The sequence below is a fragment of the Pseudorca crassidens genome, chromosome 2 (assembly GCF_039906515.1).
Source record: "Pseudorca crassidens isolate mPseCra1 chromosome 2, mPseCra1.hap1, whole genome shotgun sequence".
NCBI lineage: Eukaryota > Metazoa > Chordata > Mammalia > Artiodactyla > Delphinidae > Pseudorca > Pseudorca crassidens.
Genome location: NC_090297.1, coordinates 116,374,037 through 116,385,932, shown reverse-complemented (window position 1 = coordinate 116,385,932; position 11,896 = coordinate 116,374,037). Strand labels below are relative to the sequence as shown.

The 11,896-nt window shown below is 52.8% G+C and overlaps 2 protein-coding genes across 3 annotated transcripts; one reads left to right on the top strand and one right to left on the bottom strand.

The window, feature by feature from the left end:
* The first annotated feature begins 909 nt into the window (after positions 1 to 909).
* Positions 910 to 6,312, top strand: NR1I3 (nuclear receptor subfamily 1 group I member 3). The gene is given in 16 exon segments (XM_067728421.1): positions 910 to 940; positions 943 to 1,015; positions 2,456 to 2,517; positions 2,520 to 2,570; positions 3,744 to 3,824; positions 3,827 to 3,911; positions 4,135 to 4,163; positions 4,166 to 4,276; positions 4,477 to 4,534; positions 4,536 to 4,620; positions 4,884 to 4,929; positions 4,932 to 4,981; positions 4,983 to 5,022; positions 5,202 to 5,322; positions 6,182 to 6,266; positions 6,268 to 6,312. Coding segments are annotated over 16 exon segments (1,053 nt in total).
* TOMM40L (translocase of outer mitochondrial membrane 40 like) lies at positions 5,498 to 9,689 on the bottom strand. Of its 2 annotated transcripts, XM_067728419.1 has the most exons (9): positions 9,539 to 9,689; positions 9,180 to 9,247; positions 8,786 to 8,878; positions 8,414 to 8,515; positions 8,161 to 8,266; positions 7,849 to 7,971; positions 7,611 to 7,687; positions 7,316 to 7,418; positions 5,498 to 7,176 (listed from the first exon to the last, which is right to left on the bottom strand). In XM_067728419.1, the coding sequence occupies exons 1-9, from the start codon at positions 9,651 to 9,653 to the stop codon at positions 7,037 to 7,039; spliced, it is 927 nt and encodes a 308-aa protein (XP_067584520.1). In that variant the 5' UTR covers positions 9,654 to 9,689; the 3' UTR covers positions 5,498 to 7,036. The 2 variants fall into 2 exon arrangements, with proteins under 2 accessions (XP_067584520.1, XP_067584521.1); XM_067728420.1 differs by lacking the exon at positions 7,849 to 7,971.
* Between the last annotated feature and the right edge of the window lie 2,207 nt (positions 9,690 to 11,896).

Sequence of the window (11,896 nt, the reverse complement as noted above, 5' to 3'; positions counted from 1 at the left end):
AAAGAATTTCAAGACAGTGGCAATATCAGAGCATTAAACCAAGCCCAAGATTCCTCTGAGCACAGAGCCTGTGTGACTGCACAAGGCACACTCCCATGATGCCAGCTCTGGTGCAAGAGGCCCCAGATCAATCCCATATATCTAATGTTTTAGAGGCTATTCTGATTTAATTCTCAGCCCTCCCTTCTCGGGAAGTGGGACCTCTTCTAGCTCTTTACATAAGCCCTTAATTAGCCCCCAGTCTCTTTTGAAGAACTTTCCTTTTGGGAGCTTTGTACAATTGTAATGCCTATTCTGTTTTTCTGTTTTTTTGTGTTTTTTTTGGCGGTAAGTGGGCCTCTCGCTGTTGTGGCCTCTCCTGTTGCAGAGCACAGGCTCCGGACGTGCAGGCTTAGCGGCCATGGCTCACGGGCCCAGCCACTCCACGGCATGTGGAATCTTCCCGGACCGGGGCACAAACCCGTGTCCCCTGCATCGGCAGGCGGACTCTCAACCACTGTGCCACCAGGGAAGCCCATGCCTATTCTTTTACTGTTGACATACGTCATGTGAAAAAGCTTGCTCTCTCCCTCTCTCCTCAGCAATAGGGAACATCTACATGGATCTGATAAGGAGTAGTTTCTATCCTTGTTTTCCAGATACTGAGGGCCGTAATCCCTAACTCTAAACACTAGCAGCTCTTGAGCTCAAGGGGAAAGCAGGGTCAGAGTGGGAAGAGAAGCAGGTAGGAAAACTTTCGGGGTCCAGAGACTAAAAGCAATTAAGTGCAGATAATGCAGGGGGTCAGGCCGAGGGCAGGTTTGGGAAGAGCCTCTGCAGAAGGGGAAGAAGGTCAAGGGTGGTCCAGAGCCGACTGATAACCCCTCTGACATTCAGGGGCCTGTGACAGCCACTGCAACACCTGAAGCCATGGTCCGTGAGGAGGATGAGCAGAGGAATTGTGTGTGTGCAGGAACTGAGCCACAGGCCATCCCTTCCAGGCCCTGACTTCTGAGGACTGCAAGGGTTTCTTCAGGTGAGAACCTCCTCCCCAGCAGAAACGCCCTCCCAAACTGCCTGCCAGGCAGCCTTTAAGCCCTGGCACATGCCCAAGCTTGTCCAGTTACATCACTCCTGCATCTTGAAGCCTGACTACCCTGTGGCTAGCACGCTGCAAACTGCCAACCTCAACACTTGTATAAACATGAGGCAAAATAACAGAGGGAAGGCTGAGTGCTTGTCCTATGGACACAACCCCTTGGTCAAGGGTACTCACTACCTGCAAAGCACCAAACTAGTACAGCACCAACTAGGCTCTCCTGACTGATTCTGTGCCCCCCTGGAAATGCTTGAGATGCGTTGTATCCTCTCTACCCCTAGGGACCTCTGGGCACAGCTCAGAGTAGCCCATGTCACCACAGATTTTTTTTTTTTTTTTTTTTTTTTTGGCCACTTGCCTTGCGGGATCTTAGTTCCCCAACCAGGGGTTGAACCCCAGGCCCTCGGCGGTGAAAGCGCATAGTCCTAACTGAAACGGTGCGCCTCAGATTGGGACTCGAACCCAGCCTAGACCCAGATCGGGACTTGAACCCTCTCGGCCAGGACTCGAACCCGGCCAAAACCTACGGTCTTCCAACTGAGATCACATACCTGGTTTCAGGACTTAATGACGCTCAGGTTCTTGATGTCTTATCACAGAAAGAATTCAGTGAGAGACAAAGCGATAGGTAAGAAATGGATTTATTTAGAGAGAAACGCACTCCCCACACAAAGTGTGGGCCACCTCAGAAGGTGAGAAAAGGCACCAGGGTCTGGGGTTGTCAGTTTTTATAGCGGTGGGTATTTTCATATGCTAATGAGTGGGAGGAGTGTTCCAGCTATTTCAGGAAGGGGCGGGGATTTCCAGGAATTGGACCACCGCCCACTTTTTGATCCCAGGTGGGCCTGGGAACTGTCATGGCCCTGTGGGTGTGTCATTTAGCTTGCTGATGTGTTACAGTGAGCGTATACTGAGGCTCAAGGTCTAGTGGAACTCGACTTGTCTGCCATCTTGGACCCATTTGGTTCTAATCAGTTTATGTCATGTCCTTGGGCTATGTCATTCTTTCAAAGGTTGTGCCCTGCCCCCTTCCCTCCTGTTTCATAACCACTGGACTGCCAGGGAATTCTCACCATAGTTTTTTTTTTTTTTTTTTTGCGGTACGCGGGCCTCTCACTGTTGTGGCCTCTCCCGTTGCGGAGCACAGGCTCCAGACGCGCAGGCTCAGCGGCCATGGCTCACGGGCCCAGCCGCTCCGCGGCATGTGCGACCCGGACTGGGGCACGAACCCGTGTCCCCTGCATCGGCAGGCGGACTCTCAACCACTGCGCCAAAAGGGAAGCCCCATAGTTTCTTTTTGACCATTTCATTTCAGCCCCTCACATACCTACCTGCTCGCTGCCATCCCCAACCCTCACAATGTCTCTGTCTTCTCAGGCAAACAGTCAGCAAAAGCACAGGTCTCACGTGCCCCTTTGCTGGAAGCTGGAAGGTCAACAAGGCCCAGCCTGCAGGTTGCAGAAGTGCCTAGATGCTGGCATGAAGAAGGACAGTGAGTTGGCCCCTTTCCATCCCGAGAATCCACTATGTTCCTCCACTGACTATGCTTTGCCCTTGTTCCCACAGCGTATTCTCCACAGGGCAGGCAGAGTAAGCTTTGTGAAACAAGTCAGACAATGTCACTATTCTGCTCAAAACCTCCAAGGGCTCCTCCTCTCTCTTATGGTCCATGATCTCATGGGCCAGCTCCTCCATACCACCTCTCAGATTTCACTTCCGACTCTTCCCCTTGCTCAACCCATCCCAGCCACACTGACGTCAATGCCATTCTCAAATACACCAAGCACACTCTTCTCAAGACTGTTGTAACTTATACTTGCACTCGCCATTGCCTCTACCTGGAATGCTCTTCCCCTAGATATTTATATGGCTTGATTTTACTCTTCCATCTCTCAAATAGAGTGCCTGTCACTTAGTAGGTACTTGATAATTGTTGAATTATTTAATGTTTTTTTCTCTGTGCCAGGTAATAAGGCTCTGCCCCCAAAAGATAATGTAACTCATATTCACAACTTAAAGTAACAGAAATCAACTTGTCCAAGTCCACTCGGCTGAAAAGTTGTAGAGTCAGTATTCACCAGACCCTTGCTTTCTCCATGACGTCACACTGCTTTTCAATATGGAGCAGTGGAAAGGAAACTGTAGAAGTCAAAAAATCTTGAATTCAGTCTACATCACGTTAAGTATTTTGTGACCTTGGACCTGTCACTGGAATGTCAGTCTGTTTCTGAAAAATATGGATAATAACACCTGCCCTCTCCACCCACAGGATTGTTTCATTCAGTGAGACTTAACCTCAGAAGCTTTGACATTATAAAGCTATGCAAACATAGGGTGATGTTTTTGGTATCACAAGCCCTCCCTCTTCAGTGCTCCCCCAGAAGTCAAACATCTCCTTATACTATTCCCACTTTATTGTCCATCCTTTTTTTCCTTCCCACAGTGCATTGTTTTCTGCTGCAGTGCCTCACAGGTCGGGGAAAGTGTACAGGAATCCCCTACCACCTGGAGCCCCTGGGACTTCAGCCAAGCCCAAGGAGGCCTCAAGAACTCTCCTCCCTCCCCGCGTCCTTCATTACGCAGTGTCCGAGGGCCCCAGACCAGGGGCTGACAGAGGAAGGTGCTCTCTGCTAGTCTCAATAGTTTTGTCACATCCCTTCCCCAGGCACAATGATCGCATCGGCAGAAGCCCGGGCGTTGCGGTAAGCAAGACAGGCCCAGCGGCGGGCACGGCAAGCATCGATGCAGCTGAGGAGAAAGAGCTACTCCAGACACTGCTGGGGGCCCAAGTTCGCCACGTGGGCGCCATGTTTGACCAGTTCGTGCAGTTCAGGGAGAGCATTTCCAGGATTCAAGCTGAAATATGACCAAAAGAGTGCCCAAGGAGGCTGGCCTGAGGGAGGGGGCCGCGTGCCACGCACCAATAGAGGACAGGACTTCTCCAGAACCCCAGCCGAGGCAGACTCCTTAGCCCGGAACCCTTCCAAGATAAAGCTGGAGAGGCCTAAAAGAGATCGCTAGGACCGGGGCCTCTCACCCAGGCTCTGATCTCTGCAGCCTCCAGCTCATCTGTTCCTCCATCACCAGCGCTGTCCACCCAGTTCCCTGCACTGCCTCTGCTCACACATTTCGCAGACATCAACACGTTCATGGTACAGCAAATCATCAGGCTCACCAAGGACCTGCCCCTTTCGGTATGTGACCTCCCCTTACCTTTCAGGAAGAAAACACTCCAATAAATTATAATCCCACCCTCACCACCACCCCCGCCCCCAAAAAAGGTCACTAACCAAACTAACCCTTCCCTCAGCCTTTTCAAGTAGCAGGTCTTGAATTCCCAGCTTTTAACTGGGAGTTCCTCTCCCTCTCTGAAGTTCAGGCTAGAGTCTAAAGAGCAGGTTTCCTGCTCTGGCCCATGGAGGACCAGATCTCCCTTCTCAAGGAAGCAGCTGTAGAAATGTCACATTGCACTCAATGCCACTTTGTGTCTCCAAACACAAAACTTCCTCTGCGGGCTTCTTTGCTACACAGTAGAAGATGGAGTGCATGGTGAGATGGTGCTAGAACAGTAGAGGACATGCATCCCTTCGGTATGGTATGTGGCGAGGTGACCTGAAGGCTCCTAAGCCTGGTGGTGCAGTGGTTAGGGATCCGCCTGCCAATGCAGGGGACACGGGTTCGAGCCCTGGTCCGGGAAGATCCCACATGCCGCGGAGCAACTCAGCCCGTGCGCCACAACTACTGAGCCTGTGCTCTAGAGCCCGAGAGCCACAACTACGAAGCCCGTGTGACACAACTACTGAAGCCCGTGTCCCTGGAACCCACAGTGGGGTTCCAGGAAGAGTTTTTGGAGTTCTCTTCGGTTTCCATAGGACACTGCGCCAACTGCAGCTCCAGGAGCCTGGAGTATGCGTTCGTGGCTGCCATGGCCCTCTTCTCTCCCGGGAAGCATCCCTCAAAGCCCAGAAGCTTTTGTTCCACCACCTCTGCCCAAACTCCCAGCTCCTTGAATCCATCCATCCAGGCCTTTTAGTCTTCAAACCTGTGGAATGGGTCTATCCCAGTCTTGGCTCCCCGGGGCACCATGCAGGCCACCCGCAACCTCCCACCTTGTCCTTCCCCACTCCCTATCTTACAGACCGGCCTGGGATAACCCAGAGAGAGGGGACTGATCAGTTGCAAGAGGAGATAGCGCTGACTCTGCAGAGCTATATCAAAGGCCAGCAGCAAAATCCCCGGGACCGGTACAGTGGGACTGGACACGTGGAGCCTGCGCCAGGGTGGGAAGGAGTTAGGGAGACACTGAACTCAGGATGAGTGCTTTTACTGTCCTTTCCTTTGGGAAACCAGGGCCCCTGAGGGTCTAGTCCTTCCCTCCCATCTCATAGAGTTCCGGCATTCAAATTGCTCCTACTGCTGTTTCATCTCACTTTTCCCAGATTTTTTTATTCAGGAGAGATGCAAAGTAGTAGCTCACAGGCTCGGTATAATAGCATTCCTGAGATTGATGACATCCATCACCTCACCAATCCAACTCCTCCAGCCTAAAACAGACTTTCAAGAATCTTGTTCACTCTCTTTCCTTGGCCCTTCCCCTCCTTCTCCATTGGTCCAATTCCTTTTTCATTCCCCTTGAAGTTATGGTCATTCAGTTTCATGGCCAACGCCAGCCCCTGGTTCAACAGTCCATGATCTAACCAGGCTCTGAAGTGCACTCCACTTCTGTCTTGCTTATTCCTCAATGTGCCAGTTTGGCCAGAAGAGGGTTGCTTTATACCATAGAACACACCCACCTTCTAGAACCTGCTCTAGAAGGCCAGATCCTCGGATTCCACACTGCTGAATATCTGGCAAAGTCTGGGGCTTCCTTCACACTCGGCCCTCTGAGCTCTGGGTTCAAGAAAAACGGCATGGTGAGAGAAGTCAGTGTCAGATAGAGGCCCCACTGGGGACCTTTGGAGCTTCTGATACATTTGTCACATCAGAGCATATTTTCCCTAATGTTCAGACCTAGCTTCACAGAGAGGCAGTTTAGGGGGTCAGGGCCTCAGGACAAGACTCTCAGCTGCCTATCTCTCTTCTCCTTCCCTGGTGACCCCAAAGGTTTCTATACGCGAAGCTGCTGGGCCGGTTGGCTGATCTCCGAAGCATTAACAATGCATGTTGGTACCAAATCGAGAACATCCAGGGGACTGTCCACCATGGTACCACTGCTCCAGGAGACCTGCAGCTGAGGCCCAGTCCGCCTCCTTCCCCAGACCACCTGGACACGCTGGACTGGAAAGGGGAGAATGCTCGGACCAGAGGCTGGAGCCAGTAAACAGGGAGCCCACTGGTTGCAGTGAAAGATCAAAGCAATGTCTGCCTCTTCATGCGGTAATGGGGAGAATGAGGGGTGGCCACGGGGACAAAGTTGTTCTCTGGAAGCACAGAAGATGGGGAAGGAGGAAGCCTCAGGGCTAAGAGGTAAAGAAGCTCCGTCTGGGAATAGGTGGGCCCCACTTTCTGGGGTCAAAGATTTAGCCCTTCAGCCCTTCTTTCCCAGCCTTGGGAAACTCTGGGATGGAAAACAGGATGGGAGCTAATGCCATGCAGATTTTTCTGCTCTGAAGAGGAAGAGGCTAGGAGCTTTAATCCATAAGGAAATGAAGGAGGTGGGAGTGAGGGGAGAAAATGCAGCCAGACAGACCCGTTAATTCTTCTCCCTTAGTCCAGAGCCATAAGAGTATGGGAAGATGAAACTGGGGCTGATGGCAGAGGTGGGAGCCTCAAACCACTGCCTCAGCAGCTGCCTCTGTGGCAGCTCCAGTTCTGAGGAGGGCATGTATTGTCCCCACTCTGCTCCTGGGACCTAGAGGTCACCCAGCAAGGTGGGCTCTTGAGAGGGGCCTAGTTCCTGGCCCCAGGGCACCTGACTGAGAGGTTCCAGCTGTTATGGGGGCTGGCTCTGGGACAACCTCAGCCCACAGTGACACTGAAGCCACAGTGGAATCTGTTGCGCCAGTGATTAAGGAAGGCTCCGAGGGCGAGGGTGACGGGCAGCGGGGGCATCTTCTTCTCCAGCACAGCACCCACACACCAGTTACTATCCACCAAGCCTGTTGGGGAAGAGAATATACACTAGGTTATCTAACAGGGCTCGGAGAAAGGGGCCAGCAGAGGAAGGCGGAGCTTCCCTCCCGCTGCCCCCCACCCCAATCCCTCAGCACCTCCGAATGTCATCTGAATAACCCTCACCTCTAAATACCATGTTGGCCTGGGGCAGAGTCAGGTGGTAACCAAAGGAGAAAGTTGTGTCTTGTAGCCTCGTATTTGCCTCAAACTCCACTCCAACCTGAACCTGAGAACCATGGGCAAGGATGGGAGAGGGATCTGTCTCAGTGAAGACTAGAGGAGTCCTGACAGGGGATCAGCAGAATGGAGGGGCGCATGAAACGTATATGTAGCGAGGGTAGGAAGAATAGTGGGTCAGCAGGGCCTGTGGAGGTTGGGAGGGACTCGTTGCGGCAGGGGATGGGATCAGTAGACTCACCTGTTCATTTGCCTTGTGGTAATAACTTGCATGGGCCCCACCTGATCCCACATTCAAGGTAGCTACCCAGTGTACAGCTGTCAAAACCGAAGTACGACAAAAACACACACACACACACACACACAAATAAAAAACCAAAGTACAAGTGAAAAGGAGCGTTACTGTAATAGAACACAGGCCAGGACCCCAGCCAAGTCCAGAATTTCCCTCCCTGTCACTATTCCTCCTCACCCCATACCCGAGTACTTCCCAGCCAGTGTCAAAATGGCCCCCTCTTCGCCTGGCCGCCGGTGATAAACTAGCTCTCCTCCCAACACCAGCCGATGAGTGAGGCTCTGCAGGAAGTGAGCAACCATGATCACTGTGGGGTGGGGAGACATGGAGTCACTCACAGAGACAGGCCCTCTACCTCACCCCCAGCAGCCCCCCACCCCAGCCTGCCCCAGAAAGTTTCTTTTCTAATCCCTGAACTGTACAGACCATGAAGAGGCATAGCCAGCATTAGCAAGTGGGCAGCCAAGACAAAAAGAACCCTGTACCAATTCCTCACCCGATTCCCCAATCAGGTCAGGATTTCCTAGGGTCAGAGTGGCTGTGTAGTCATCTCCCCGATACTCGCCATCAAACTGCCACGTCAGGAACTTGGCCTGCTGCGTCTGGGTAGGGAGAGGGAGAAGTAAAATCTCCCTCCCTCTTTATGATCACTGTTGCCTCTGCTCCTCTCCCTGAGCCCCCAGAGCAGGACACTCATGGGGCAGAAAGGGGAAATGCTTCAGTAGATGAAGGCAGGAACCATGGGTCACCTGGAAGACAGCCTTGGCTCGGAGCCGCTCTGCCAAGAGGAGCAGGACCTGGGCGTTGAGGCTGCCACTGCTGTCCATGTCCCCGACCACAGTGGGGAACACCTGTTGAAGAGTGTCCAGAGTAAGACTGACCTGGGTGGCACCACTCACTCTAATCCAAATGTAGGATTTCTTTAACGGTACCCGGCGCCCCCTAGTGGAGCCACAAGGACAAACTCCCAGCTCATCACAAATGCTTCCCCACCCTCTCCCAAGAAACACAGAGGAGGTGCCCTGCCCATTCTTCCTCATAACACACACATTTCCTCCTCCTCTACACCTGGGTCCTAGCTGGGCTTTTAGGGAGATAACCCAGGTGTGTGGAGCCCTCACCTCAGTTGGGCTAAGTTGCCAGTCCCCTGCATAGGCCGCATGGAGGTGATAGCCCGGCAAGCCCAGAGCACTCATGTGCACAGTGTGAGCCACCTAAGGAAAGAGAAGTTAATGGAGGAGAGAGCATCTCTGCTCTATTTCAATCCCCCATCCCACCCTTCATCTTGTCCCTATCCAGCAGGTCTTTTAAGAAACCCAAACATTACAACATATACAGAGGGTCACCAGATTAAAAGCAACAAGTCCCACAGGCAAAGAAAGTAAAGAGAGCCCCCATATTCTCTCTCTTTTGTCCCATATAGCCTGGCTAAGGCTGGAGCACAAAGGAAAGGAGAAGAGGATCCAGAGACAGGCAGGGAGGAATTGAAAGGAGGGGCCAGAAAAGTGGGAGCACCTGGAAATGGCTGCTCAGAACCTTGTTGACAACGAGCTTCACTCCCTCCATCTGTGCTGGGAATACATCTGAAGTGGGTGGAGGGGAGGGGAAGGGAAGGAATAAGCACAAGCAAGGAACCCCTACCCCATGAAGTAGTCTCCCCTTTCAATCCCATAGAAACTGCTTTGGAGGAATTGACCTCCTTTCAAGTCCTGTAACAGGAAGTGCTCCGCTGCACTGAGCACCTGATCCTCCCTGAGGCTGCCCGCCCCAGCTGTGATCTCCCCTTTTCTGCTCCCATCACTGGACACCCACCATTCAAGACCCTCCCCTTCTCTGCCCCTTCAACTTGAGACACCTAGATGCCAAGTTCTCACCTTTGCATAGCCGGTGCAGCTCATCGAAGCTCCCAGGGTTGGGGAGAGGTTCCTCTCGACGGGGGCTCCGGCGGGGCAAAGCCCCCATCGGTGCCAGGCCCAATGTGTTCCCCATTTCAGTCCAGAGGTCAGGGGAGGGGCCGGGGTTCGCCTGGGAAAGGACGCTATTGCTCCCTCTACCCCGCACGGGCCCCACCCCCCATTATCCGGCTCCCCAGTCCCAGAAACTTCCACATGGTCCGACGCTAGACCTGGAACAGGAAAAGTGGGGGGAGAGGGCACCGGTGGGGAGCTTGAACCCCAGGCACACTCCCATCCCATCTTTAATCCCTCACCCCCACCTGTCACCCCTGTACCCTCCCCCACTCTCTAATCCTAGCCTCCACCACAGACCTCACCCAGCTTCCTAGCCTTTCTGCTCTTCATTCCTATGCCTCAAGGTGAGGTTTGCAATGGAGCAATAACCCTTACCGTCTCATACCATCATGCTGCCCCTTTCCCCCAGGCACACCCCGGTCATCTTGATGGGGGCAGCCATCTTGAATGATGGCAGAACTGCGGCTTCACGTTGCATTCCCAGCGTAGTCATGAACACCATCTTGGAACCGGGCGAAAAAAAAAGGTTTCAGAGACCCAACCCTCCCTTGATTGGGCTCCGCCCAATCGATTAAAAAAAAAACGAGAAAAAGGCTGCCTGGCCGCTGAGCATGGGCCAGTGGGAGAGGAGGACGCAAAGGAGTGGCAGACCTCTCATCATGAGAGCTCCAACCCGGCACTGCAGAGACAGACGGGACTTGCTGGTAGCTGCTTAGACTTACTCAAGTAGATGGCCTTAGATCGCCCTGCCTTTCCAAGGTCGGGAAAAACCTTTGAGCGTGCAAGACACTAGAGGGAGCATCTTGGAGCTTGAGCCACTGAAGTTCCCTCCACCATATAGCCTGGAGACGCGTTTTGTGAAGGGTGGCGGAGGGAACGACTGTGAAAACTTTCGAACACCGCTTCGGAACACCCCTAGGCGCCCCCCACCCTCCCAGGCCCTGGGGACTCCCCCTCGCAGTCCTGAACAGTACACAGTACACCTCCAAATGAGTTCGACGCACAGGTACAGCTCTCCGTAGGCAAATGGACCTACACTTCCCTCCTGGAGGTCTGCACCTCTCAAAGTTGGCGCTCTTGTCCTCTTGGTAGAATGGGAATGGGTGTGAGAATTTGGGGTAGAGGAACAGGGGCTGCAGCCTTAATTCTAGCAGAACTATTCCCTGAAACAATTGACCCCTGAAGTTAATCCTTCCTTCCCTGGTTCCTTAGGCAGAGTTGGCAAATAAAATCGAGGAATATGGACTCCTGCCCTCAATGCGCTCCACTCCAAAGCTACAGACAAGTCAATGGAGTGCCCTTCAAGAACCAAGTGCTCCACAGGGGAATAGCTGAAGATAGAATAAGATTTCTTAGGCTCTGGTCGCCTCCCCACTAGCTCTCACATCACCACTCCCATCTCCCAGGAATGCTCTACGTATACTTTGAGGGCAAAAGGATGAAAGATACAGATACTTCTGATATCTATTTAGCTGGTTTCACCCAAATTCCTTGGGCCTGGGGAATGCACCTCTGCCTTCCCTCACAGTCAGGGCTGGGACAAGGGTCAGGGCCTTGGTCAGAGGGCTGCTTTGGCTCCTGCTGACTCATATTGGCTGACCACTGCCTGGAACCGGTAAGGTGATCAAATGCCCAGAGACCTTCAACCTTTATCCTTGGTAGAAGCCTCTCATTCACCTCTTTTCCCGCCAGAGCGCTCCAATTCAGGGGGAGGGCACCGGCTGCTTTCTGAATTTGTTTTATTGGGGGTGGGCTGTGCTCACTGATCGGCTCCAGTGTTTTCTCTCCCATCTCATTCGTTACACATTAACTCAAAAAGGTTCAGAGTCAATCACACCTGGCCTCTGGCCCTAACCTTTATTGTCCTAACCTGCATTCCCCTCACCCCGTCTCTGATTTTATGTCCTTTCTTCTGTTCCCCAGTACCTCTCTGCCAAGTTGCAGTGATGGGGGATACGGTTGGGAGATGAAATATACCCATAATGGGACAAAGATACCAGGGGCTGAGGGCTTGATATGTCAGAGCTTTCCAGAGAAAAAAACCCTAGGAATCCTGCTTCCTGAAGCATTCAAATCCAAGGACTACTGGGCCCAGGCCCTAAAGGAATGGATCCTGAATAAGCCTAAAGTATACCCCTTGGCATCCATTAAGGCCTGCACCCCCTGCCTCCTACCCCGTCACCATGAGTCCCCCACGTGCTGTCCTCTCCTCCCCCCATTTCTCTAACTTGTTTACTCCAGTATAGCTCCTGCCCCCCTGGA